This window comes from Haliaeetus leucocephalus, unplaced genomic scaffold, assembly GCF_000737465.1.
Source record: "Haliaeetus leucocephalus isolate CR32 unplaced genomic scaffold, Haliaeetus_leucocephalus-4.0 Scaffold240, whole genome shotgun sequence".
Taxonomy (NCBI): domain Eukaryota; kingdom Metazoa; phylum Chordata; class Aves; order Accipitriformes; family Accipitridae; genus Haliaeetus; species Haliaeetus leucocephalus.
Window position 1 is genome coordinate 357370 of NW_010972676.1, and position 27824 is coordinate 385193.

A 27824-nucleotide genomic window follows, 5' to 3' on the forward strand; every position below is an offset into this window, starting at 1 on the left:
GTGCAGTCTTGGGAAGAAGGTTTTGTGCCTTAAGAATGGGACCTGCTTCCCTGCTATTTATTATGTTAATTTATACAGTGATTACCATGGAAATGTCTCTTGTATTTTTTTGTATATAGTTTACTGTTGATTGTTGTAAATAAGTTTTTCTTGTATATAAAGTAAACATGTTTCTGAGCTTCCAGTAAAGATTCTCTTTTACTGATTTCGTTGTGTGAGGGGGCTGCAGTGCCCGTCTGGTGGGAACCAGCTAATTAAAATCTGTGCTGTGATAAAATGCCTTTATCTGGAATTGCATCAGAGTTCAGAGCTGTTCCTTAGAGCGGAGTGAAATGGTAAACGTGATTGTTGTAGATTAGTTTTGTAGCATTTCTTTGCATTGGTTTAATTGGCATGGAGTAGAAGACATCATGTAGATTATTTTTATTAGCTGTATCTCTGCAATGAACAAAAGAAGAGATGTTTTAAACATGGTGGTTCTGCTGCTGCTCATCCTGATCATAGCTCCACTGTCTGCAAACCCACAGCTAGATGGGAAGACACTCAGAAACTCAGCAGGGTATTTGTTAGTTAACCTCCATGTGCTTGTAGACCTCTAACCGTGTGGTGTGGTGTGACCACGTCTTCCAGGTCATGGTGGTGCATTGCCTTGATGAGACGGGAACAGTTGTTTCTCTACTCTGCTTGTGCCTCTGTGCATTTAGTTTATTGCAGGCAATATATACAGTAACTGGAAAAGTGAAAGTGCATTTCCAAAAATGTAGGAGAAACGAGTTTTCTCATGAAATGTAGAAATTGACTGCCATAAAATGACGCCTGTAAACTCAAGACTAAAAGATTTGGAGATGTTTGAGTGAGCAGTCCATGGATTGGATTGTGATGAGCTTTCTTTTCTATCTGTGCAGATTTATGTGTTTGTAAGATGCTGACAAGAAACTTTCAGCAGACTAATTTCAACTGAGAGGATGCTCATAGAGTTCCATAGTACTGGTGCAAAGTAAATGGAAAGTAACTTATAATGGTCGTGAATATTTTCTAGGTGAAAAAGACCTTTGTACTTGATAGTTAAACTGAAGGAATTACTTTGTCTTTGTGTGGAGAGAGTAGTTCATGTGACAGGAACATAAGAAACCGAAGTAATGTTATATACTGTTGCAAGATGAAAATGTTAAAATTGATCATTAAAATATTAGTTACCTAGTCCTATTAATAAGAAGAAAAGAAAGATCATTGCATTTGCTCACACACGTGCCCGACCTGGGTGTCAGGCTCTGCATTAAGTAGCAAAGCAGCAGCAGAGAGACAGAAGATGTGTGTACTCCTCTGATACAGGTAATTAATTTTGGCCTTTTTTTTTAATTTATGTGGCAGAAGCCAATAGCAAGAAATTCTTTGCCCCACTCAGTGTATCATTACTGGGGTATCAGACCTCCTGATCAGGGCTGCCATCCTCTTGGTTTGACTGATAACTACTCAATGGGTCTTGGGAGGGTGGAGCGGGTAGGGAGCGAGGTGTCCTGTAAAGATTATGAAGTACCAATGAGTTGTTTTTTTTAAAATGTGTTCTGCTGCTGTTTCCTGTGTCGTAAGTGTTGTTGGCAGGGGGGGTTTATGTTGTTGGTTTTTTTAATGCAGCATAAAGTGTCAGGAGAGTTGAGAAGTTGAGGAAATCTGCTCCCATTGAATGGGCAGCACTGGAAATGAACAGGTTTAGAAGAAGCCCTGTCATTCCTTATCTGTAAAGCAGCTTCATAGTGGTAAGGGAAATTCCTTGTTTGGCTGCTGTGTGTCTGGTTGGAATGAATAACTGTGCACCCACCAGCTGGGCCTTGAGCAGCTTGAGATGTTTAATTCTCACATGGGCAGAATGAAAAGGCTCTGAGACACAGTGCAAGGTAACATTTTGTGTTAATAACAGCTAAAAAATACATAGCAGTTCGCTAGCAACTTCCATCTGAAGAGTTCCAGTATTTTGCTGGCTTACCAAGTGGTGTGGACGGTCATAAGTCTTTGTCTTCGCAAGAAAGGAAGAGGTGGGAGAGTTTGCATATGACCTAAAAGACACACCACTTCTGTTGACTTCAGGGTAAAATATGAGTCAGTTGTGTCCTATGGCTTTTCCTCAGGGGAGCAGGGATGGGGGCGGTTTCAGGCCTCTTGTCCTTCTTTATAAGCAGGTTGGCTGACGGGCTGCGCTGCCAATGGGAGGAGTTGGAGCAAGTGGTAGGTCTCGCTTTTGTTAAAGGCTGTGCACAGCTGCAGCCTCAGGTGGGTGCGAGCAGATACCAACCAGGGAAGTAACAGGCTAGGAGGGACTGTCACAGGAGCAGCTTGCTTCCTGCCCAGGTTGTCAAATTCCTCTCGGCTGCAAACTGGATTCACAGCAGCACTTCCCAGCAGCCTGCTGAGGACATGCTCAGGGCTGCGTCCCTACAGAAAGGCTCTCCACAGAGAGGTGTTTCTGTGTTCCTGGCAGTGTGTTCTGTGCTTGTGTGTGAGCGGTGCAAAACCTTGGCCTCCAAGGACCTTTTCTTTTAAGAAGAGCAGCCTGAGGAGACTTAATATTTCAGCTTGGTTTCCTAGGGAAGCAGGAGTGATCTGGTTTGTCTGGTGCTGTGTGTATCAGCCTGTCTTACCCCTTTTAATGCCTGTTTGGAACTTACTGCCTCATTTCAGGTGGTTCATGGGGAAAGATGGCTCACAGAACATTATCTTTCTACAAGTCTTGCAAGAAATCAGTGTCCAGGATGAGAGGGAGACCTTGGTATTGCTCTGTCAGGGAGAGGCTCTGTTGTGCATATAGGAGTTGCTCAGTGAGTTACTCAGATTTGTTGCAAATTAAAAGCTGTTATGGAAAAAGTAGGAAGAATTGATGGATGTAATACAAGATTGATTGCTAAAGAGCTGTGATTTTGAGGCCTTGTAGCTTTGCCGTCTCAGTTCACCTCTCTTATCAAAATTTACATCTGTCTAGAATCTCCTTAATTTATGGAAATTTACATTTTAATTTACAATTTCAATTTGGAAAAATTTGAGAGGAGTGATTCAGCACTCCTGGCTAAGAAGCTACAGGCTGAGAACACATTTGAGAGTTTTCCAGAAGCTTTCCTGTAAAAGAGGCAAACCCAAAGCATTTGGCTTTTTTATACACAGGGAAACAAGAACACAGTGTGCAGTCTGGTGTGCTCTTACCCTTCAGGTTGTAAGGGGGGATATCTTTAAGCTGTGAAATTTGAAACGTCTGAAATACTGGGTTTTTTACTTCAGGGAGGTGATTTCCGTTGATTATTAATGCCTGTTGGTAACACAGTGTGAATCAGAACTCTCCACAGTGTTAAAATGATGTGGAGCCTCTGTCTTGCTAATCTCTTATGAAGTTTCTCTGTTTACGCCTCTTCACCCTCTTCTAGTCCTCTTCAGAAATATTACTATTTTTTTTATGAAGGAGAACTAGAAAGTAGTGAGCCCAGCTCTGTAATTGTTTAGATTGAAATGGTTCCCTGGCTTGCAAAACTGGGCAGATCTTGAAGTATCCTGGAGCATCTTTTCTTCAGTCCCCTGCACCTGGGGTTATATGAGACTGACCTGAGAGCCCAAGTGCTGGCTTTTGAAATACATATTTCAGCACTCCAGTAGCAAGAGAAATGGGAAAGCAGGAATATAAAGCCCCCAAAACACAAGGGCTGATGAAGAACTAAATTCATTCTTTCCAAGTATCAGTGTAGGTTTAAAAAAAAAAAAAGTTTTTTAGGAGGCTGACATGTTAGTTTAGTTGTTTTAGGTTGGCAGTTCATGTGTGTGTCCTAAATTTCCAACCTATACCAAGTCTTAGAAATGAAAGTGTATTCAAAAACTTGTAACCTATACGGTAGCAAAGTGCTATTTCTAGATAGCCAGGTCAGCTACAGATATTACGAGTAATACATGGAGTATATGGTACTACACTTGCTTCTGTCTCTTTAGATTTCCTATTTTATGTTTCCTGTCTTCAGGTGTGTTTCATAAACTTTATTTTCAGCAAAAATCTGTTATCATTAATCTCAGTTGAAATTTTCTTGTTGAATGGCTGAATTGAGGATAAAGAATATATATCAGTAGAGCTTAGCAGTGCACACATCTTTCTCAGCTGTGATTTTGGATGCTGCAATCTTTTTTTTTTTTTTTTTTCAGCACAAGTCCCAGATAGGTGAACTTTGAAACCTTTGTTTAAAGAGAGCTTGTTTTCAAGAAAGTCCACGGCCAAGTTTGTAAGGGAAAAAGAAAAAAAGTTTTATAAGCAGTTGGAGCTCTCCTAAACAGTGTCACTGGACATGAGCCAAGATCCTGGGGAGGCCCACCTTTTCCTGACACCCGGTGGCAGTTTCTTGCGATGAAGGACCCCTAAGGACATGTGGTTGCACAGGTAATTTGCGTGAAGATGTCACGTTCTGTACTGCTCACAGAGGTGCTGCTGCACAAACTGGTTTCATAGAAGGGGGATGCACTGGTTTGTACCATCTCCAATGCAAGAAAACTTCTGAAAAGGACTGTGGTTTTTCTCTAAAATGTTTAAGATTCAAAATTCAACAGAAGATTTTGTGCTGCTGAGAGCCAATCCAGTACACCAAAAGGTGCAGGGCAAGCTTCTTGCCCTGCCTTCTCACAGCAGGCAGCTGATGGGGCAGGCACTGCCTGCTCATGGTCAGGGGGGTTAGTTGCCTTGGCTGTTTTGTGGTGGAATGTTTGATGAGAAAGTAAAGGGGGAGGACTCTTAAAAATAGCAATATGTTTCCCTTTTGGGGTCAAGAGACTTCAGCACTGGGTGGTCACACTTACGAACTAAACATAACCATTTCCACTTGCCAGAGAATCAAAAGAAAAGAAAACAGATTTGAAAAAGGCATGAGTGGGTGCCTCAGCTGTTCCATGTTTCTCCTGCATGCAGGTAAATTGCCAGGCTCCCCCTGAGCACTGTTTGTTTAATGACTAAAAAGAAAGCCCTTCATGTCACTCTGAAGAGTAAATATCTGAAGTTATGGATTAACTAAGTTCCAGCAGAGCTCATGGCAGAAGAATAGATCACACTGATTCACACTGAATAAAGCAGTAAGTGCTTCAAAAGTATTGTATCCTTCGGGATTTCAAAGTACAGCTTGTTTTAATGAAGCATAAAGCTTGTAAAAAATGTCTGGTGACAAGGGGATGATGTCGGGGCAGACAAGAAGTGTTCTGGGAGAGCTGCTGGTGGGTTAAAGGGAACTAGCAAACCAGTCTGGAGGGCCTCAAATTGAACAGCCGCTTTGGAGCTGGAATCGGAGAAAGTCACCGCACAGCACAGCATTCAGCGAGGGAGCTGCTCTGTGAAAAACAAGTGAAGGAGATAGCAGAGCTATCTGAATAGAAACTGTCTGCAGCAGGGGAGTTGTTCTGCGGTTCAGCAGTGCACTCCCCTTCACACCTACCTTCTCTTCTTTAGGTGACTCCTGCCTGCAGTATGTGGAAGCTCATTACCATAGGGGTGCTGCTGGCTGCCTGCTCTTCACGAGTCTGTAGTACCTCAAGTAAGTTTTCATTTTAGAGATCACCTTCACCTTTTTCCAGTCGCTGCAAGTGTGTTTACTGCTCATCTGCCAGTCACAGGGAGTGGCTGGAATCGTTCCCATTATGGGGGGTTTGAATTCCTCTAGCAGAGCTTGGCACACACAGTGCTGGGCCATGATGGCTGCCTGGTCACAGCCCTCATGAGCCCGACAAGCCATCTGAGTACCACAGAGCAGAGGCTGGAGCTTGCTTCTGCAGCACAGCACTGACAGCTTATGGTTTCTAGAGCAGGCTCTCTTGCTGTCCTAGAGAGGGGCTGTTGCTCTGATAAGTGTTCTTTGGAAAGGACCACTGCCAGTTTTCAGCCAGCTCTTTTCCATGCTTGTGCTTTCACATTTTTGCTTCCAGTATTTTACAGCAATAAAGATGCAAACCAAGTCTTGAAAATCCGGAAGCGGGCAAACTCTTTTCTGGAGGAGCTCAAACCGGGCTCTGTGGAACGTGAGTGCATTGAAGAGCGGTGTGACTTTGAGGAGGCCAGTGAGATATTTGAAACCAAGGAAGCAACAGTAAGTTGGTATTTTTTAAGGATGAATGTGGGACTTAAGTAATCAATTGTTTGTTTTCTTAAAGTTTTGCAATCCAGTGCATAGGAGATCTTGCTGTCAGCACTGAACACGCATCAGTCCTGACTCCGAAGGTGTAGGCATGGTTTTGAATGTGATTGTGTTACAGCAATTGTCAAGTTACCACCTGTATGGGCCACAAAACTTGGCTGCTCATGCATGTCCCACCTGACCTAACTGTGACGTTTTGGTCCCAGCCAGGTAGTCTCAATCCCTGCTTGACCCCATTGGCTCTTCTTGCTGCCACTGAGTTTTTTTGCGGTCCTTCCAGTCCTTTGCTCTCTGTTGTCCATTCGCCAGTGCCAGCTGCCTTTTGCTGTATCTCCCCAGTCTCCCACCTGTGCCTGACAAACATTTCTCTTATCACTAGGTTCTCTCTCTTTCTCCAACCCTCATATTTTCAATTGGGCACTACCTGTATTGTCAACATCACTGATTCCTGCCCCTTTCCACACCTGATCATTGTGTTGCCTTGGACTTTTTCTTACTGTGTTAAGCACAGTAGACTCGCCACGTAGAATGAATCAGTCCTTGCTGTCACTCAGACGCCAGAGTGGAGTAGAGTCTTTCTTCACAATGCCCACGTTTTGTCTAACTGGGCACAAATGAATTGTGCACTCAACAACACTGGTGACTTACCTGGCAGTAAGTGACAAGAAAACAGAGAAGCTGTGGGGATATTGAGCGGTTGTGGTGCTGGTGAGTCTGCGAGCAGGGCAGGGTAATATGTGCTGAGTATAGGTGATACATGAACGTCTGGGTTGGCCAGTTTTGTTGGTTTGTAGTGCCAGTCACTATGCTGTCAGGAAGAATGAGACTGACGCTATTGACTGGGGTGCAGTGCTGTATTGGCCAAGACCATGATACACTTTAAATCCCTCACTTGTTAAAAATCTGCTTGTAGCCTTAACGTAAGTTTTGTTTCTCCACAGCTAAATTTTTGGAGCAAGTATATAGGTAAGTGAAAGACTTCCCTAATCACTTGTCTGTGTTTCCTCAAGAGTAATTGGTACTTGGCCTTCCTGCCACCATGTATCACATACTGATTAAAATTCTCATTCTCTCTTATATGGGGTGTGCAAACAATGTTTTCCTGTTCTAACATACAAGCAGCCTTCCTAAAAAACTTGAGGTATATCTGTGTCTGTCCTCAGTCATCTTTCCAGAGCTAAGGCACTGGTCAAAAGTGCTTTCTGATGCTCTAACCCTGCCTGACATGGTCCAAAGAGGAGCCCCACCCCTGCTCTTCACTTCCACAGTAACCTGCCTCTGCCCTGTCTGCCTCAGGTTTTGCTCTTTCTTCCCCTTCTGCCCACTCCACTCACTCTACAGCTGTGGTTCAGAACCCAAACAACTAGCCTTGTCTCTGGGCCAGCACCATGGAGGTATCACCATTTGGTGGCAGAAACCATGGATGATGCTTGGGAATCTGGGGAGGGTCTGTTCGTGTTAATGTTTGATCTGTGAGCTCTGTATGATTCAGGGACTGAGTTTTCCTGCCTCTGTTTCAGATGGAGATCAGTGTGACCCACAGCCTTGTTCCAATGGGATCTGCAAGGACAATATTGGAAAATTTTCCTGCATATGTAACAAAGGCTGGGAGGGGGTTTTGTGCAATTATGGTAATGTTGCCTTTAATCCACTATAAAATAACATTATTTGTGACAGGGATCTCTGTGTAATAGGGATCAACACTTTTGACATTGCACAGTATACTTGCTTTCTTTACTAATGTGATTTCTCTTTTGCTTCATTATGTGGTAAAAGGATTATCTGTGCTTATCTAAAGCAAAATGAAGTTTGTGTTGCCATGGGAGAGGTTTGGAGATCTGAGATAACTAAATTTTACAAAAAGTACTGGAAATAATTCTGTAAAGCAGAGTTTTCAGTTACTTCAGAACTATCAGTACAGGGATGATGGTGGTGTTTTTTTACAATACAGGGTGAAAAAAAACCATCCACTGCAAATATTTGATTGTCATTACTGTGACAATTTCTTCCTTGGACAAAAGCTGGATAGCATATTTAGGGATGAGCATGTATGTCGTGTATCATCAACACTGTGCACTGTCTGACTTGCACTCAGTGACTGAATTTTCTGTTTTCCAGTCTACCTGCCCTGACAGTAATCTCTGGTTTTCTCCATCTCCCCACTGTCTTATTCTGGACCAAGATCTGTTTGTTGTCTCAGGGCTCAAGTGCCATTAAAGCCCACAACTTTCATCCCAAATCCATTGTCAGCTGTTGCTCACTTGAATGGCAATGTCATTTTGCCACTTTACCTTCCTGTGACTCTTTGGCTTTCCAACTTCTCATGTCTCTCTTGCTGTTCATTTTTTCCACAGAGGTCAAATACACCAACTGTACTGTCAATAATGGAGGATGCGAACATTTCTGTAGGGATGACCCTGCCAACCAGTGCCGCTCTTGCAGCTGTGCATCTGGGTATCAGTTGATGAACGACCATACCATGTGTGAGCCTGTAGGTAAGAGGAGGATGTTCATAGTCGAGATTTGACAGGCCATTATTCAAACATGAAGTAAGAGGGTGTTATGGGAGAATTGTCTGCAGTGCACTTTGTACTAGTTTTCAAAACATCTATTCCATGCAGAGAAACTCTGTGCCTGCATTTCCCAACTTCATACCCACTTTATGGCCTTTAACCCGTGTTTGCATCATGGAGACATACAGGGGAATCAGGAAACTGCCTCCTCTGCAAAGCATTGAGGAATTTCCATGAAGCCACTGAATAGTATTGCCTCGGTTAGAGAGATGGAGGGAGTGCTTTAGAAAGAGGTTTTGTATTGGGTGATCTGATCTTCGCTAGTTAACTTCTTTGCATCTCCTGTAGTGGAGTTCCCCTGTGGAAGAGTGAAAATGGACTACATTGAAGCCAAAGTAGGATTCAATATTCGGCTCATTGAGGGAAAAATAGGAAGAAGGGGAGGCAGCCCTTGGCAGGTAAGGAGAAATAATAGTTTAGGCTCTTCCCAAACAGCTCTGCCTGCCTTGCTGCTCCAGAAAGGCACCTACATTACTAGTGGTGGTGTTACGTGAAGCTAAGATTCCTTTAGCTTAGCTTTTTCAAAAGCAATCCAAAAGTTGGAGTAACAGGAAAAAATAGTTTACTACCTGTTAGGACTCTTGACCTTGTCACCGTTGCCAAGTTTTTTACCTTACCTTGCCAACAATGTCAAGAGAAAGGGTAGTGATGACACTTACCTACTCTGTTGCTCCATCCTGGGGAAAGGCCACTTAATCACTGCAGCTCGTGCTGTGCAATGCATGCTCCAGCTACTGTAACAGCCTTATGGTGCGAGTGTGAGGTAATCTTCTCCCCCTTTCTGCATGGATCTGTTCTTATAAGCCTCATCTGTCATAGATTCAAGTTAGCAGATTTAATCACCAAAATATGCCATAGCTTTACAGAGCAGGTCGGGACATCACAGAGAAAGGGGAGACCTCACGGAGCTTATCATGAAACTAGTGAATGCATATAATCAGGGCCTGGTTCTATTTGACATTAAAGGCCCTTTTACGCCGTAGCATGAGAGTTGGAGCCTGAGATGATACACTGTCTCTGGTGTGCTGTGCACACAAGAATAATCCCCTCATTTGAGCTCTGTGTTTCAAAGCTTTGAAGTACCAAAGTGCTTCTTTGCAGTGACCAGCATTGTGATTTGGATGAAGCCAGCCCTCATTCAGGAAGAATATTCAAAACTTTTTGTAAGTGTTCCATTCATAGTGCTTTTGTCTCACTGTAGAGCTTTGGCTTCAATGAATGTGACGTGCTTTGGTGCTTGATGCGTCTGGGCATTTTGCCACCACAAAGACGACTGTGTACAATATTTTGTGAGCCGTGCTCCATGCAGCGTCAGACCTCTCTTTTTTTGTTTCAGATTATGCTGCAAAATAGCAAAGGGAAATTTCTGTGTGGGGGTGTTCTCATCCATCCATCTTGGGTCCTAACGGCAGCACACTGCACTGAGGCAGAAGAGGGGCTCAAAGTAAGACTTGGTATGGAAAAAAAGCCTGTTTTTTTTAAATACAATTCTTTCATTCCCAAGGTTTATCATCTCAGGAGAAAGCCAAGCAAGTTAAGAAGACAAAAGTCCTTCTCGGTTGTAGGTTTTCTAGGAAGTATTTAATACGCACCTTAGCACAAAACAAAAAAGTTTAGTAAAAATCTGATTTCATCTGAGCCACTATCAACATTACTATGGAAGTGAGCTGTCTCCTGAGCACTGCTGCTTGTCTATAAAGTCGAAAGACTTGTTCTCTTCTGCTTGTGTTTTTCTGATAATGAAAATATTCAAGGTCATCCCAATACTGAAAAAAAAAGTCTTGATCCCAGGAGGAGAATGTCACAGTGCCTCTTACTGCCTTTTCATACATTTGAACACCATTACTTAAGAGAGTTTCAGTAGAGGAGAGGTGCTGTAGAATGGCAACACTGCCTTTACTGGCACTGCTGCTCTTAAGCGTGAGAAAATCTGTGTCACATACAGTACTGCTCCTGAATTAACAGACAAAAATAATTAGTGATCCATTCACACTTAAGTAGACTTTTTTTTGTTAGTGTTTTCTATCTACCATTGGTGACAGAGGCATAACAACTCAACTGCTTTCTTTCACCATTAGTGAAAAGATAGGTTGTTCCCAGTAATTGTGGAGAGTCTTGCAAATACGTTGTCTGTATACGTAGCCTTGAAATATATTGTCTGTACGTGTGTTCCATATATACTGTGGATGTGCAGATGTTTGAGAACAGAGACAATAAGGCACATATGGATGGATGTGTTTATGTACATCCTCCATTGTTCAACATAAAGAATGAGTGGAAAAGCATGCAATACAGCCTTGGGTCCTTAGTGCCAGAATATCCACCTTTTCCACAGAGGGACATGAAAGTAGAAGTGTGTGTGGTAGTTTGGGAATATGCATACATACTACACATCTCCAAGCACTTCCAGTTACTAGTAAGTCATTTTCTTCCCTTTTAAGTGATTGCCAGTATGTATATTTAGTTTTAGTGAGGCCCAAGAAGAAGAAACCTGTGCAGTTTGCTTGGTAAAGGATCTTGGAACATTTTAGGGGGAAAGCAACCATCAGATGGGGTGTCTTGAATGCTCTGCAGTGCTAGATGTAGCTTTGAGTGTAACTTCAAGGGATTAGGTCAGTGGGAAAATGGTAACTAGGGGAAGTATTGAGGCTGCACTTAAATTACTCCATCCTGGCCTCATACTGCAGGTCTTGGTAGAGATCTGTGCAGTCTGACAAGCTTTCAGCTGGGACAGCCATGCCTAGAGATCTCTCTGCAGCAAAAAAAGAAGGGATGGGATCTGTCAAGAGAGTCTTGTGCTGTCCAAATAAAAAGTGATTTCCAGTGGGTGAAGAAAAGAGTCGGCACTTGAGAACCCTGATTTGAGAAGATTTTTTTTCTTTTTTTTTTTTTTGACTTAAATGAAACTCAAGAGACGTCTCACATAGATTTGGGGTGAGTATACAGAGTAATTTATAATGTGAGGATGATCAGCCATAGGGACTCAAATTTCTCTCACTCTCCTAGCTACCCAAAAGACCTTTCTTATTAATAGAGGAAGAAGCAAGTGTGTGGTCATGGACTGAGAGCTGTGATGCATGAGAAGAGAACCCTTTTCATTCAGTCTTGAGCAGTATTGCTGTGGTGAGATGGAAACCACAGAAGGGTCCTTTACTGGGGGTGGAGGGAGGGGGGCAGGGGGTGCAGGACTGAGATGACTACAGACTGACACTTCACCAAGAGAGAAGAGATTCTTCTTTAAATGATATTCCAGGTCAAGCAGAAGGGAATCTTTTTAAGACCCAGCCTAACATCATCACATGGTTGTCCTTTTACATGTATCTTTTAGGCATTTTACTGCCACCAGAAAAGCAGTTCTCATCAGAAGAACCCTAAACGCTAGAGACATGTAGTGAGATACATGGAACAGAGTTTTGAATGGAGACATTGCCGTGTCTGTGGGGGCAGGTGTGAGCTCCATGATAGTGATGAAGGTGTTTGTACTGAGACTGCAGAGGTGATACTAGACCTCCCTCTGTCAGGCTGGGGTACCCAACACTGTTCTGGACTCGACCCACTGTAGCTCTCTGCTTGCCATACCTAAGAGCAAAACTGGAAGGGAAGCTTGCGTCTGGGTTTGCATTTAAGAGCTTGGGGAGTAGTCCTGTAGCAGGACTCACATGGGTTTTTAGTGTCTGAAGTGAAAAGTTAGATCTCAGAGTAGCTGAAGTTTTGGAAGATGGATTTGAGAACAACCCAATTTTCCTACTTGTGGCTCTTGTTCCTACATCTCCAGTTTAAGAGCATCCAGAAGTGTGTTCAGAGCTCTAAGAAAACAGAGCAGGTAGGTGAATGTAATGATTCAGTTCAAAATACCGTCTCTCCCTTCAGAGAACAGGTCTCACACTTCCTTGTTTATGTAGAACTTCATAGTTAATATTTTTCTGCCAGCAACAAGATTATGATGCTACTTATTGTGTAGAAGGAACTAGATGCATTTCACACAGCCTCTAGGTTCGGTACATCCAGGTGTGGATAGGACTTCTGGAATTTGAAACTCTTGGGGTGGATAACTCAACTGAGAAAGGAAGTATTCACTACCAGAAGTCAAAAGGGTCTTCTCCTGGGCTGGAGCAGGGGGAGCTGTTGCTACAGTAGCACCGGTGTGAAAGCTGTCACCTGCTTGTTCATAGGTTTCTTAGAACAGAGAGAGTTCATGGCCATGCTTGTTTACAGAGCAGAAGGTATACTCCTACACAACTAAACTGCCTTTCTCAGAGGAGATGATCTGACAGCGTTCAAGTCCAGAGTTACTTCTGAGGCCTAAAGCAGACGTTTGTATCTGTGAAGACAGGAATAAACCCTTGCTCCTTACCTGCCAGTCAGCCCCCAGCCACAGTGGCTGCAGAGTAGGTATCAGGGAAATGTGCTCCAAGGGTGCTACGGACACTGTTGCCACAAAGAAGAGAGGTTGTAATAGCAGAAAAAAACAGATTTGTGAGTGTTGGCTTGATAATAGCAAGTCCTTCAGGCTCTGGTACTATTTAATACAGGTGTCCCCCCAGAGCAGTTTGAGCCATCTGCTGTCTGCTGTGTCCATGTATGAAACATCCATTGGCTGTCTGCAGAGGAGGAAGAGGAGAGACTGAGAAATAATTGGTCTGGAAGTCCCAGATCCAAAGCTGGACTTAAGGGGTCTTTGGGGGTCTTCTATTTCTGGAACTACTGTGGTTCATAAAGTCCCTATGCTTGGAGACACTGACCCTTTACAGAAAAAAAAACCAAAACAAAACAACAAAGAGCTGCAATACCTCATTGACAGGCTCAAGCACAGGGGAGCTTACACCAAAGCAATTGACTTCAGAAGACCTTGGTCATGCAAAGTCAGAGCAACTTGGCTTTAGAGTTTGTATCTGGAGAGACTCAAATAAGACTGAAAGAAGGCAGAAGTTAACGGAGGGGTCGGGGAACAAATCTGAAGGACAGTATTGTGAAGCACACATTTGAAAAGGTGGTAATGAATAGCAACTTCCAACTCGCTTATAGAGACTGAGAAGGAAAGGACACTTCTGTCACACACATGCAGCATGAGGAGAGATGAGGTGTCAGCTTGGATGTCCTGCCATCTCATGTGCTTGGATGTGTGCCTGCCTGCAGCTTGAATGTGCATAATGGACAGTTCCCCAAAGAAGTGTTTTTATCAAGTACATACTGAAGTAGGCCTTGATATGAAGCTTAAATTAACCAACAGCACAGTTCAGAAATGTGGCAGCCACTGATAATTATTCTTGGGGCTATCTCTTCACATCCTATCAGAGCAATCTGTTTCTGTCTTCTCCAGTGTATCACAAGTGACTTGTTCTTGCCTTTCTGGCCCTTTTCAACTTAGTTTCCTGCTTCCTCTTCCATAACCGCTTGGCCCACAAAGTGGCCGTGATCACGTAGCAGAAATAACAACTGTGAAGTCTTAAGTAGTCAAAAATTCCTTAAAATAGAGATGCAAGATTTCAGAAGGGAATAGCCTTACCAGTCAGTCGTCTTTATCTTATAAATACTGAAGTTCAGTCATTCAGGCACTGGTTATACAGCATAAAGCTCATGTACTGTTGTAAATGTCTTGCTTTGCTGTATGCTTGCTCTCCCAGCTTTCAGTGCTGACTCCAAGAAGATTGTTTTGCTCCTGAAGAAGATCTCTCAAGTTGCACAAGTGTATTGTAATACCCACACAACAGGGCAATACATAGGCATTTCAGCTTCTCAGCCGATGACCATACTTCTAGGGTACTAATTCATTTAGTACTGTATGTATTCATGATTTACGTAAATATGGAAAGTTTACAGATTTGTCCATCTAGTAAGAACACTGTTAAACCTATAACATAAAATGAACAAATGTCTATATCATAAGGGAAGTAAAAACATGAAGCACAGTTCTAAAGAGCAGTGTAATCCAGATGCCTTGGCATTCAAGGTGAAGGAAGATTTGGTAGCATCTGTCATGTTCTTGTTTGCTCTTCCAGGTAAATTCCACCGTCTCCGTACTGAGGCAGATGAGCAAACCATTTGGGTTGATAAATGTGTGAGCCACGAAAATTACACCAAGGAGACCTCCGATAACGACATAGCCATGCTGCACTTGGCTGAGCCCGTGATGTATAACAAATACGCGCTCCCTATCTGTCTTCCCACCCGTGCCCTGGCAGAACAGGAGCTGACAAGAAGTGGGAAGCAGATGGTGGTAACTGGCTGGGGCAGCACAAGTGATGCTAACCACAATTACTCTACTTTCCTCAGTTATATTCAAATCCCCATGGTTCCCCGGAATGAGTGTGCCCAGGCAATGAGATTTGCTATCTCTGACAATATGCTGTGTGCTGGGAGCTTAGGAGACAAAAAAGATTCCTGCGCTGGGGACAGTGGAGGCCCTATGATCACTAAATATAAGGATACTTGGTTTTTGGTGGGACTGGTGAGCTGGGGTGAAGGCTGTGGAAGAAGGGAGAAATTTGGAGTCTACACCAAAGTTAGTCAGTATCTTGAGTGGATCCAGCACCACATAGATGAGATGTCAGCTTCTTGGAAGGGTTGATTCTGATACTGAGAGTCTGCGATATTGTGGCTATGTGCTAGTGACAGTATGCAGTGTAATGTACTGTCAGACCTTCAGTATTAAATATTGAGTATATGTTAACCTTGTGTACTGTTTTCATTGGTACCTATTTTTTTTACTTTTTTTTTTTACATTGTTTACATTGGTTAGTTTCCAGGTCATGTTGTTTATTTGTAGCATGGTCATACTTAGGCCATACAGGCAAGAAGTAATACCCTGTTATACTGAGATGCTGTACAGCATTGTAGAAAATAAGATAGTCCATGGTCAGACAATTCCATCTTTGAAGTGTAAAATGACTGAATTGGTTGGGGTGGGGGGGAGGAGGGGACGGAGAAAAGTGTTTTGCCAGTCACCGTACTGATACACTTCTGTAATTTCAGCTTTACTGTAACTTATTATCCACAGTAACTGTTTTGGTTTGCTCTGTATTTGTATAACTTTTCTCTCAACGCAATGAAATTTTAATATCATCATCACTGCCTCCACTCGTTCACATTTTGCTCTAGTGCTCATAGATTAAGTTGATTCAGCAGGTCACTAGAATTTCTCCATATCGTCTTTGCATACTCAATGCCTGATTTTACCCCCCACAGACTTCCTTAAAAGTCAGTGGGAATTCTGGTGTTATTTAAAAAAAAAAAAAAAAAAAGCTTTAATTCCAGGCTTTCACATGCTCTATTTATCCTCAGGTCCATAAAGCTCTTCAAATTAGCAAGCTAAACAAACACTTTTGTTCATTCCTATTCTAGTGAATGCAATCAGCTGCAGGCTATATTAGCATTACTAATCCTTGCTGATAAATATATGCATGTCTGTGTGTATATCAGTAAGTAAAGGAAAGATACATAGCACCAATATGTTCATAGGAAGTAGCAATAGTCAAAATGAAGTTTAGTATCACAATTTATACTTGCTTTTAATCTTAGCACTTCAGCCTGCTAAATTAATCTTGTAGAAAAAGAAGTGACACTAACTCTGCTGTAGTGATACATGTTTCCAACATCTCAGTCAGGATTTGGATGCGTATTTGGATCAGTGAACAACTTCAGTCTGCTCTTGTGATGAGACTCTTAAATGAAAACAACTCGGGTACAACTAAATTGTATTAGGATTTGTAAAAAATTTAATATGGTGTCAGCAAAGAGGTTTAATACCTCTTAAAGTTGTGGACTTAGTCTTGTTGACTTACAAGCTGCTTATGTGCTTATTAAGGAAGTGCTGAAGCTGATTCATGCATTAAAGAAGTAACAGTCAGGCTAAGTGCTTCATGTTGCAGGTAAGCTGAAACAAGAGTACAGTCAGCCATCTCTCTGTGTCGCTGTCTCAGTCTCTCTTTTTCTCTTTTTTTCCCCTCCCCTTTTTTATTTGGGACTGGATTTAAGGATCAACAGATGTTAAAGAATAATGCTTTGAACAGCAGTCTTCCAGCCAGGGCCTGCACCAAGAATACCTGCTTCTAAGAAGGCTGACGTTGCTAGTCATTGAATTACAAGGAAGAACATTATTGTGTTCAAAGCCAATAAAATATGGGTCTAATTAAAGGCAGAAATCATAATGTCAGTGAGCAGCTGTGACTATTACAGGGCAATATCTGCCTTCCTGCAAGTGACTGCTATGAATCCTCCTACACACTCACAGCTCTGCATATTTCAACAGAGGTTTACAGAGCAGCTTGTGTATCTTCCAGATCAGCTGGTCTTACCTACTGAAAGATGATGGAGTGTCAGAAATCTTCTCTTAAAAATTCCAGATTTTCCTGAAGAAATTTGTTGCAAAGAAGTTGCTTTTATTGTTGGAGGATGTTTTTAAGGATTTTTTTTTTTTTAAATGCACCCATCTATATGCATAGAAACACGCACACAATTTTCTTCTGATTTTGGATTTCAAATGTGTTTCATAGAATCCAGAAGGTTGTCTCTCCTCTGTCAATATTTGTGACTGGTTAATGATCAACCTCTTGACCTCATGGCTGTTCCTGGTGTACATCCAAATCTCTCTCCTGTCTTCCCCTAAAAAAATAAAGAAATAAGTGAGTATAATTGCATGGTTCTGTGTAAAGTGAATGCATTCTGGATCCTGCATTTTTGGAAAAATTATACAGGCAGCAAAGAGGTACGTGCTGTCAAATCCTGGTAAATTATTTAGCTTGGGAAGGTAATATGAAGAAGTACAAACTTCTGTCTTGTAACTTTTACTGCCAGGTACGTGGTAGATGTTTCCTCATTGGGGTTTGTGCATACGGTCTTACTTGACAAGAGCATCAGTAATTACACAGCAGCTGCCATCATTAGAAACTGCTGGCTGAAGTGTGCAGCTCAGCCCTAGCCTGAGATCATTCGCAGTTAAAACAAGGCTGTTGCTGGAACTGGCTTCTCTCTTCAGGCCTGATCCATGCTTCCTGTGTTCAGCATAGCTTTTTTATTACTTTTGTGGGCTTTGGATCAGACCCTGCACCACATCCTGGGCTAGGTCAATCTCTGCACATTGCCTCGCGAACCGTTGGGATTCCTGTTGTAGTGTACAGCATCGGTGTGGCTTGGAGGAAAAATGGACATCAGATCAAAATGAACGGGGTAGAATTTGTTTTCTTTGTCCCTTCTCTTGTCCTCTTGCTTCTACTTCTTAATCTTTTTTGCAGGCTAATTCATCCTTGTTTTTGTGACAATATACCAATTTCATCCTTCTTTTCCCTCTGAAGGAAATTGGCAGGAAGTCAGAGTGTTCTGAATGCTCACTAGAATGGAGAGCAGTTCCTCGCTTGTAACGTTTCTCCTACTGATGTGCTCCATCAACAGCAGCTGTCCGTTTTCATATTCAGGTAGGTACTTCTGAATTACTTTCTAAACTTAATTGTCTTACTGTGGCAGTCTTGGCATTTAAACTGAAACTATGTTCCTTTTTTGAACACAAAGTCCTGTGGGTTGAAGAAGCACTTCCTGAAATGCACAAGAAAAAATGAATATTCATGTATATATTTCCAAGAGAAATCAGCCTTTCTTAACTTCCTGCTTAGACCACTATCCTGTTGAAGAGTATTCTCCTTGTGACATTGAACCCAAAATCTGAATTATTTTTGCATGACAAAGTTTGGAATTTCCAGTTTGGGAAGCTATAAAATTAAGCACTTTCAGCATGTGTTCTCGGGCCTTACCGTGATTTTACTACAGCAGCTACACAAGGTTTGGAAATGACTTCAGAGAGGTTTAGAACAGGCATGAGTGTTAACAGGATCTCACATATCATTATGGCTGTCCTTGCAGAGGAGGAAGAGCAGAAGTAGAAGTGGTCTCTGCAGACCAGAAGGCTTTACAACAGGCATACAACCCCCTCTGTGGGGGTTACCAGCTTACAATAGGCAAATCCTTCAAAGGTGACCTCAGAACTCAAGAGGCGGCAAAGGGCAATTTTACTGATGTAAGTGAAAGACATTTTCCCTATTACCAGACAGCAGGACCTGTCCAAAGCTTTTCTAAGCTAAGAGTTTTTGCGGGCTGTTTCTAATTGCCTAGAAATGAAGCAATTTAATATTATTCTAGAACTTCGGTCATTGCTATAGATACTGATCCTGCAACTGCAAAGAAACGTGTCTTTATGGTCCATCTCCAAAACTGGGTTCTTTGTCAAAGGATTTTGACTTGTCTAGGACACTAAACCATGACTTGGAAAACAGAGTACTGTTAAGTGAACTACTGTATGAATTTTAGTAGGCTTTGTCAGATTACAAAGCGAGCTTTCTTATTAAAACACTTCCTAGCAGCAGTTTTTCAGTCAGATGGATGGGTTTTGGATATAGGGCCACACTTCTGGAGATTAAACAGAAACCTCCATCTTCTCTCAATAGTGATGGCATGTGGTATAAGTACATCCACGAGGACTGAGTGAGCCTTCGTTTTCCTTCAGAGCATCCTGGCTGGAAAATCCCAGGAGCACTGTCCTTCAGCTAGAGGTGCCATAGCAAAGACTTGCTATGGAGCAGCAGGGGGTATGTGGGGAGGACCTTACTGCCATAGTCCCTCTTCTGGCCACTCCTCCCTTAATTTATTGGCAGTAATAGCTCTTAAGACATTGCAGGAGGAAGGCAGATAGCTTAGTGAAGTGAAGTGGAGATGAACTAAATGTAAGTACAAAACTGACACTTTATATATTTCTTTTAATGAAGGAGCGGTGTCTGTCCTATTGTGGCCACAGTAGCTACCTGGAAAGCACTGGGTCTCCATTACCGAGTATCCAACAAAGCTGACACCAAATACAAACTGAACCTCTCCTTTCAGCTTTATCCACGTGCACACACAGCCAGGAAACTAATAATTGTTGTGAATCAGGATGGTGAGACAGAAAAATATAACCAGCTTCCAAAGAAGAAGCTGCAATACTCAAGAGTCTGGTGGAATAAAAAATTATTTCTGCACTAATCTGCAAGTCTCAGTAGTGAGTTTTCTGATTCACTAAAAGAAAGCTTAAACTACTAGTGTCTTTTGTTGGAACACAGACTAATTTTATTTTCCTTTGGGCTGTTTACATAGATTCCCGCTCCCCTACTTTGTATTGTTTACTCAACTGAAAGCATGCATGACTGTGACTCTAATGATGCTGGTTTGTTGTCTTGCAGTATCAACTGTTCAATTTTGTTTTTCTAGTGTTTATGAGAAAAGATGAAGCACACGAGGTGCTGAGAGTCCATAAACGTGCTAACTATTTCCTAGAAGAGATTCGTCCAGGGAACTTGGAGAGAGAATGCAATGAGGAAAAGTGTTCATTTGAGGAAGCTAAGGAGATCTTCCATTCACAGGAGAAAACGGTGAGAAACTTTATTTTAGGAAAAAGAGAGGAAAGTTAACAGCAAGCTGTAAGTAACCCTTCCTGAGCCACCTGGCATAGCTCTGGCAGGTGTGTGCCTATGGATTCTGCAGCTTGATAGCCAGAATGGGTCACTCAAGGCACCTTGTGAGATCTCACTTTCTAAGGGAGTGCTCAGTTTGTTGTGTAAACATTAAACACAACTCCCTACAAATATCCAAAACCTATTTCTGTGAAAGCCTCAATCCAGCAACGTGATTCTGACATTTTCAGAGGCCACTTGCTTCATCAGACCCCTCCAAATACAGAGGAGAAGCGCCTCATTCCCAAGGCCCGATAGCATCCAGCTGGGAAGCAGGGCTGCAGGCATTCAGCCATGGACCTTCTGCTGAAGCAGGAGTTTGAACTGCAGTTTTAAATAGAGGTGCCTAATTTCTCTTGTGTCTAGCCCAAGTTGCTTAGGTGATGTCTTCCTTAGCAGGTAATGCAGCACAGTAGAAATGGCTCTTCAGAGTGAAGCAGTTGGTGCTGGGGACCTTGCATTGACAGGTTTTGTGGGGAGGGGGGTGTCACTTGAAAATCCTAGGCTGGTGCCACAGTCCTTTCACTGGCTGCAGCGTTTATGGATCTAAGCTTTCTGTTTAATTTTCATTCCAGTACAGCCCAGTTTATGCGCTCTGTGGCTGGCCCATGATGCAAATGAAAGTGAGCTGCATGGTGATGATCAGCAGATCTGCTCTGAGAATGTATTTTATGGTTCTACTCAAAACATTAATTTACAGGCAGCCTAAAATACCCAGTTTTCCAGATTATTTCTTCAGTAACCATTATGACCACTTATTGCCTGTTTTCTTCATTTGTGATTTCTTCTTGCAGATGGAGTTTTGGTTCAATTACAAAGGTAGGTAAAAAAAGAATTTAAAAAAAAAAATCTATTTTTTGTGTCCCTTCTGAGCACAAAGAATTATCTGGCAATTTAAAGCCAGGCTCCTCTTAATTCCTGGAATTACACTAAGCTTGTTTCTTCTTCTTAGGTTTAAATCCATGCAGTACAAATCCCTGTAACAATGGTGGAGTCTGCAGAATAAGACACTACAATTACTTTTGCATCTGCCCCCCAAAATTTGGAGGAGACAACTGTGAAAAAGGTGAGTCCAGGAACAGACACATTGAAATTCATTGTGAAGGAAGGATTAAGGCTGGAAATTTGGTCCTTGGATACTTGAGCTGAACCTTTGCACAGGCTTCTCACTGAGGTTATCAGTGGCGACTTTGCCTGCCTGATACAGAACTGGTTGGTTGTTTAAGTTTCATACATTAGAACAGTGTTTTCTTATATGACATGTTGGGGCACCGCCACCCTAGGAGGGGAATCACATTGTGACAGGGGCTGTAGGTACTTCTAGCTCTGCTGTGGAGAAGAGGAGGGTAGCACCACCTCCTGTCATACAGCAGCTGCAGTTCTGGGCTCTTGCATTCATCTGTGCAAGCCCTGAGGAAGGCACATGGCCTTCTCCCACCTTCCCCCAAGAAAGCAGAGGGATAACAAGTCTAGTAACTCCTGCCATAGACACCTGCACTGGAGATCGTTCATGGTGAGGCCCTGTTCTCTTTTTAATTTTATTGAGTAAATGCATCAAATTAGCCAAAGCTTAGTGTAAACCAAAAAAATATTGTATTTCTGTTGTAATATACAAATGATGAAAAATGAAGTAGAAAAGCTGCCTCTTACCAGATTTTTGGTCCTCTGAAATACAGTATCTGGTTTGCAAAATGACTGAGGCATGAAATTACAGCAAAAGCCAAACTGACATGGAAACTATGAATCATAATTTTTTTTCCCCCACATGCTTTTATTGACCTTTTCTTTTTACAGTGAAGCAATTAAACATGATTTTTTTTTTAATGTGACAATGTATAAAAAACTCAGTCAATTTCTCGTAGACTTGGCCCCCACCAAAACACCTAGTACTTTAAATCTGTCATAATATAAAAGAGAAGATGTGCAGACAGATCACAAATGGATGCATTTAGAAGCGTTTGCTCTTCCAGGCATTTTCTTGCTCCTGCTCTACAGGCAGACAGGCCTAGAGCCCAGCTGTGGCCTCAAGACAAAGCTGGCAAGTAAGAAAATAGTAGAAACGGGCAAAGAACAATAGACATAAAGCAACATGTTTGGTTTGCTACAAGTCAGCATGGTTTTCTGGAACTGTAAGAGGTAGTTCCTTCTGTTTCCCTGCAAGATTTCAGCAGATTTTTTTTCCTGCTTTCTTTTGTATAATAATAGTGCTAGACGCTGCTCAGGGGTCCCTGCGTAGCAGTAACCAAGTGAATGCCTGTGTGTTTCCATTGCAGAGAAGTTTGAATGCTGGTATAAGAATGGTGGGTGCTGGCAGTACTGCAGGGACGGCAGCAGCGCCTTTCACGTGGTGTGTTCCTGTGCAAAGGATTACACCCTGCATGAGGACGGGAAGAGATGTGTGCAAGCAGGCAAAGCAGGGTCAGCTCAGAGTTACTTCGGGTAAAGAGCAGATTTGCAGGCACCGTCTTTTACTCTTCACTAGTTGCAGAAGAGCTACAAATGCTGTAGCTACTGCAGCTTGCATTTAGTGTGTGGAAAAGATCTGTCTTATTTATAATGTTGTGTTTATTTTAAATTTTAAGGCTCTTCTCAGTCAGGTGTCTCTGTAATCCAGTGTCCCCATACTGGGTAAAGGAGCAGTAGTACAGTCTGGGGTGGGCCTGTCCCTCCTAACGGCAGCACAGGCTTGGATAAACTGAGTTATGAAGCTAAACCGCAGTGTTACAAAGCAAGGGGACATGAAAAGCATCTTTAAAGCTTTGTGTTAAGGTGTCCTGTTGCAAGGGGAGAGCTGGGTTTGGATTCTGTCCTGAAGGGAGCCCTTGGCGGACTGTTCCCGAAGTAGCCAGCCGTGGCTGACACCTGTGGTTCAGAAAAGGCACAGCTGTGTGCTCCGTTTCTCAGTAATTAGTTCTAGACACCTTGGTCAGATGATGGCGGGGGTGGGTGGTGAAAGTGGAGTTTGACATTTGGACAGGAAAAGTTCTACTTTTGTGTTAAAAGTCCGACATGACACCACACACCCTAAACTCAAATCTTTCTTGCTGTCTTTCCTCCCTCCAGCACCATTTCCATGTGGCCTGATTAAAGCCAGGCAGGCTCTGGAGGAACAGCGGCTGGGGCAGAAAAGGCTACCAAGGGGACTGCGTGAGCGCAGGGATGATGATGTAGCCAAGTGGAATGAGAGTATGGAGGGTGCAGTTAGGCAAATGGAGCTAGAACAAAGTGCTGTTGGGGAAAACGGGCCCTTAAAGGATGCCTTTGGGCAGAGCATGCACATGGAGGGTGATGCTGGACAAACTGAGGTGGAGGTGGAAGGAGATGCTTCCAGCTGGAACAAGACCCTGGTGGACTCCGTGACCCAGAAGCCGCTGGGGGATGGTGCTGCTGGGCAAGAGGCAGCTGTCCCTGCGCAGGACGAGGCAGTGGAGGGGACTGTCAGGACTGGCAAGCCCCGGAGAGGCCCGGCTCCGAGGACTGAGCCAACCCCAGGCCCTGCATGGCAGAACGAGATCATGGTGCTTGCTGCTCGGCAGAAAGAAAGGGTGGAAAATGCTGCTGGGCAAAACCAAACAGGGGCCGTTCAGACCATGCGTGATGGGCTTAATCAGAGCAGTGACTGGGGAAACGTTTCAGCCACACCTCAGTTCGTCCAGGTAAACGTCAGCTCTACCTTAGAGCACAATGACTCCAGGATAATGGGAGGAACTTTGTGTCGTCGTGGGCATTGCCCGTGGCAGGTAATGTTTTTCTTCCAGTCTGGCCATAAATACCACACCTCAATGCTTTCTTACTTTATCATCATCACTGGTTCCATCTGGAGCAGAGTTCATCAAGCATTATAAAGTTGGGTTTTTTCAGGTCTTTTTGATGATACATATCTTAGGTGCCTTATTTACCATTCTTCCCCTATGCTAGGTATGTGCACTTCAGTCATCTCAGCTTAATACTTTCTTAACTACATCAATCCAATCTTCTCCTGCTCTGTTATTCAGGTTCTTTGTTTCTAAATGTTCTTGATGAGAAGCCATGCTTTTGAATGGCTGGTGCTATTTTTCACAAAGATTTTTCTATGACCAGGTAAGATTCTTCATTAGAATGCTGAGCTTTTTGTACTTGTTACAGTAAGGAAGATAAAACAGAGGGCTCAAATGTGACAGTGAGCAGCATGGGGCAAGTAGGGGAACTTCCCTGAAATGTTTCTTTTATTTCCACTATCTTGTTTTGGGTTTTTTCATCTTGGTTTTGGGCTTTGTGTGTGTGTGTGTGTCCTTACTTGTTACTAATTTTCACTTATTTATATTGTCTCTGTTTCATCAGTGTACTATTACTGTTTACAGGCATGTGCATAGTTAACTGATATAAAAAAACTCAGGTTACTGTCAGTCTATTTTATTGCTGTCACACAAAAAGATTTTCCCATTCCACCCATCAGGAGGTATTTTACAGGTGGAAAAAACAGTACACTGACCCTCTGGGGACCGACCATGCAGTCATTGTGCACTTTTGCAAGCTGAAATGTCACTACTAGTGAATTGTATGGGTTTCTGCCATCTTACACACTTGTAGGGGGAACACCAGCTGCTTTCCTTCTGATCAAGTGAGACCCAATTTTGGGTTCCATGAAAGGGAATGTAGCCTGAATGCTGCCTGACCTATACAGTTTCTTCTTGAAATAAAGTGTTACCATCCAGGAAGTTTTAAATTTTCATTGCATCAGGCAATTCGTAATTGAATCTTGTATTATATATTCTAATATTATTTTTTCTAAAAAATTCTAGTTCTTCATAACTTAAGACAGAATTTTCAGGTAATTTTGCAATGTTTTGTTCAAGCACTACTGAATAGAATTAAAAGCATCAGTAGTACATTGAATTAAGCAAAATGGCTTATGTAAAACATACTCCGAGAACTAGACCAAGGTAGGAGGCCAGACTGTATTGCACCTTCTTCCACTATTTGATTATTAACTAACTTCACTGAAACTGCAGAGTACCAAAATTTAAGTTTTTCCTTCAGTTTAACACATGAAGTAACAGGTTCAGGAAGGAGTTTAATTAAAGAGATGCTGAGGTATTAACAGGGCTTATAATTCTGAATAGACAAGACAAACATCTAACACTGAGCAGTGTGTTTTTACTTCTCCATTTTCTACTCTGTAGATCATTCCAAATTTTATTACCAATAAAAGGAAAATAAGAAAGTTTCTGACTCTCCACTCACACTTACACTTGACAACTAGGAAAGTAAAAAATTCTTTTCTGTCCCTTGTTCATGTAGACAAACACCGCGCTCTTCTTTTTTTACCCTCAGTACCAATGAAATACACCTTGTGTTACTGTTCTCCCCTACCCCCAAAAAATTTGAAGCCACATGAAAAAATCAGTCATACCTGTTTCCTTAGAAGAATGCCAGTCACCATAGCTCTAATCCTATTTGATTTTGTCAAGCTTAGTTCATAATATTCTGCTCCATTGTCACAGATGTGCAGTCATTTTATTGCCATTTTGATATCAACATCTTTGCTTGGTGCACTATAGTCATTATTGCCAGAAGTGTTATCTTCAAGATATAGAGCCTGCAACTGACCAGAGTGTGAGTGACAGTGTGCATACATACCCAACACAGCCCTGGTGACACGTTCTTCCTCATCTTTCATACAGGTTTTGATCCGGAATAGTAAAGATACTGGTTTCTGTGGAGGGAGTTTAATCAGCAGTCGCTGGGTGGTCACTGCTGCTCACTGCCTTGATCTTGTCAGACCACACCATGTTACCGTAGGTGAGTGCAATTTGTACATTGTATAAACATAGGGGTAATCGCTTACTTCAAATGCACTTTCATTGTACACGAACACAGTAAGCTACACTCAGATTTACAGAATGCTTCATTTTCTTGGCAATGGGTAAGTGCAAAGGGGCTCCAGCTGGTCCCGTTTGTTTTCAGGGAGAGCCTGGGAGTGTAAGGCACAGATTTATCTTTTTCTGTCACCCATTTTGACAAACTCATTGTGCATGGAGACTGAGTGCTTCCTAGTGTACACTGCAGAAGGAAGGATTCCTGTAGGTGACAGTCTGCTCTCAAGCCAGTTGTTTTTTAATCAGCCTTAAGATTAGTTTCCTGCTGTGCTACCTGCTTCTCCTTGTGTGTAACTGCCTCAGAGCAGAAAGCCCCTCTCCCTTGTAATAGCACAGGTTACAATAGCAGGAACTGGAACCCCTTGCAGCAGGAATGCTGCAATAAACAGTCTTGTGCTTGGAACCTCCAGGAGAGAGACGTGCAAGAGGAACAAACAGAATACAGCACTGGTTAACTGACAGGAAACAATTCTTCAGCCTTATCTATGGCTGCATCTTAATGCTTAGTTCATGCACCTGAGGGGGAAAATGCCAAGTCCCATGGAAGCTTAGACAAACTGTTCAAAATACAGTGCTTACTACAAAGCACTGACAGTATTTATGGCAAAATCCTTACCCCAGAAGCCACAATCTCTGTAAGTATCTATTCATCCAGTCAACAACCTTGTCCTCCCCTTAAAGGACAAACAGGTAAGCTTGATTTGCAGGATCAGATCAGCAGTGTAAGAAATTATTGTTACAGAGCATGAGTTGTTTTGGTTGGTGCCTTCTTGGGACAGAAGGTCAAAGCATTAATTCACTATCATTCCTGTTCCCCCATGACAATACCATGCAGGCTGTTTAGTTTGCTTAACATTTTAACTTGTCATGACTGCAGGAGACTTCAACAAATACCAAAGAGAATTCAAAGAACAGAAGATTGGTGTGGAACGGACCTGGACACATCCACATTATGATTCAAATCACTACAACGGTGACATTGCCTTGTTGTACTTGAGCAGTGATGTTATTTTTAATGAGTATGCAATTCCCATCTGCCTTCCAAGCCCTAACCTTGCCACCCTGCTATCTGAAGAAGGAAGAATAGGGATGGTAAGCGGATGGGGTGCCACTCATGACAGAGGTTCGACTCTGCGCTTCCTCATGAAAGTCTGGCTGCCCATTGTGAACATGGAGACCTGTCAGCGGTCAACAGACAGACTCATTACTGACAACATGTTCTGTGCAGGTTACAACACTGAGGTTGCAGACACCTGCAAAGGGGATAGCGGTGGCCCTTTCACAGTGCCTTACCACAACACTTGGTTTCTCTTGGGGATTGTAAGCTGGGGCGAGGGCTGTGCTGAAAAAGGAAAATACGGTGTATATATGAGAGTGTCCAACTACATCCCCTGGATTCAAGAGGTTGTTGAAAGTGTAGCAGATTCGGAAAACGTTTCCATTAACTTCTCTAAATACCACTTTTAAAAGTGGGGACAACTCTAATAGACTGTTTCAGTCTAAGACACAATGCAGTTCCTCTCCCTTAATGGTATACAATCAAGATGATTGTTAAAGCGATTTTGAGTCTGTTTACCACAAATGGTTAAATCGTTCATTCAAGTATTACTGAGTAAAATACTTGTATACAATAAAAGAACTATTCTGCAAATAACAAAGGAGTAGTCAACTACAACTTTTCCTAATGTAAATTCTGATCAGAAAATTGGGGTTGTTTTAGAGAAAGAAAAAGCCATTTGGCATATAGTCCTCTGTGTGAATGAGGTGCTTAGAAAAGGAATTGCA

The 27824-nt window shown here is 42.5% G+C and overlaps 2 protein-coding genes across 3 annotated transcripts; both read left to right on the top strand.

The window, feature by feature from the left end:
* Window positions 1-4864: 4864 nt before the first annotated feature.
* PROC (protein C (inactivator of coagulation factors Va and VIIIa)) lies at window positions 4865-15278 on the top strand. 2 transcript variants are annotated; one of them, XM_010568190.1, is made up of 9 exons: window positions 4865-4924; window positions 5456-5540; window positions 5929-6089; window positions 7079-7103; window positions 7658-7768; window positions 8492-8632; window positions 8999-9108; window positions 10047-10164; window positions 14710-15278. In XM_010568190.1, the coding sequence occupies exons 1-9, from the start codon at window positions 4919-4921 to the stop codon at window positions 15276-15278; spliced, it is 1326 nt and encodes a 441-aa protein (XP_010566492.1). In that variant the 5' UTR covers window positions 4865-4918. The 2 variants fall into 2 exon arrangements, with proteins under 2 accessions (XP_010566492.1, XP_010566493.1); XM_010568191.1 differs by lacking the exon at window positions 4865-4924 and adding an exon at window positions 4995-5085.
* A 4666-nt stretch (window positions 15279-19944) lies between these two features.
* Window positions 19945-27506, top strand: LOC104832278 (coagulation factor IX-like). Its single transcript, XM_010568401.1, has 7 exons — window positions 19945-20100; window positions 20976-21000; window positions 21134-21247; window positions 22455-22589; window positions 23245-23921; window positions 25845-25962; window positions 26917-27506. Exons 1-7 carry the CDS (start codon window positions 19945-19947, stop codon window positions 27504-27506), a joined length of 1815 nt encoding a protein of 604 aa, XP_010566703.1.
* Window positions 27507-27824: the final 318 nt, after the last annotated feature.

What these genes read in the sequence shown, in the direction of transcription:
- PROC (XM_010568190.1), top strand. An exon ending in TACCATGTGTGAGCCTGTAG is followed by an intron (nt 8,633 to 8,998) that starts GTAAGAGGAGGA and finishes CATCTCCTGTAG; the next exon opens with TGGAGTTCCCCTGTGGAAGA. An exon ending in GGGGAGGCAGCCCTTGGCAG is followed by an intron (nt 9,109 to 10,046) that starts GTAAGGAGAAAT and finishes TTTTTGTTTCAG; the next exon opens with ATTATGCTGCAAAATAGCAA.
- LOC104832278 (XM_010568401.1), top strand. Translation starts at nt 19,945, where the DNA reads ATGAGAAAAGATGAAGCACACGAGGTGCTGAGAGTCCATAAACGTGCT. An exon ending in AGGAGACAACTGTGAAAAAG is followed by an intron (nt 21,248 to 22,454) that starts GTGAGTCCAGGA and finishes TTTCCATTGCAG; the next exon opens with AGAAGTTTGAATGCTGGTAT. An exon ending in ACCACACCATGTTACCGTAG is followed by an intron (nt 25,963 to 26,916) that starts GTGAGTGCAATT and finishes TCATGACTGCAG; the next exon opens with GAGACTTCAACAAATACCAA.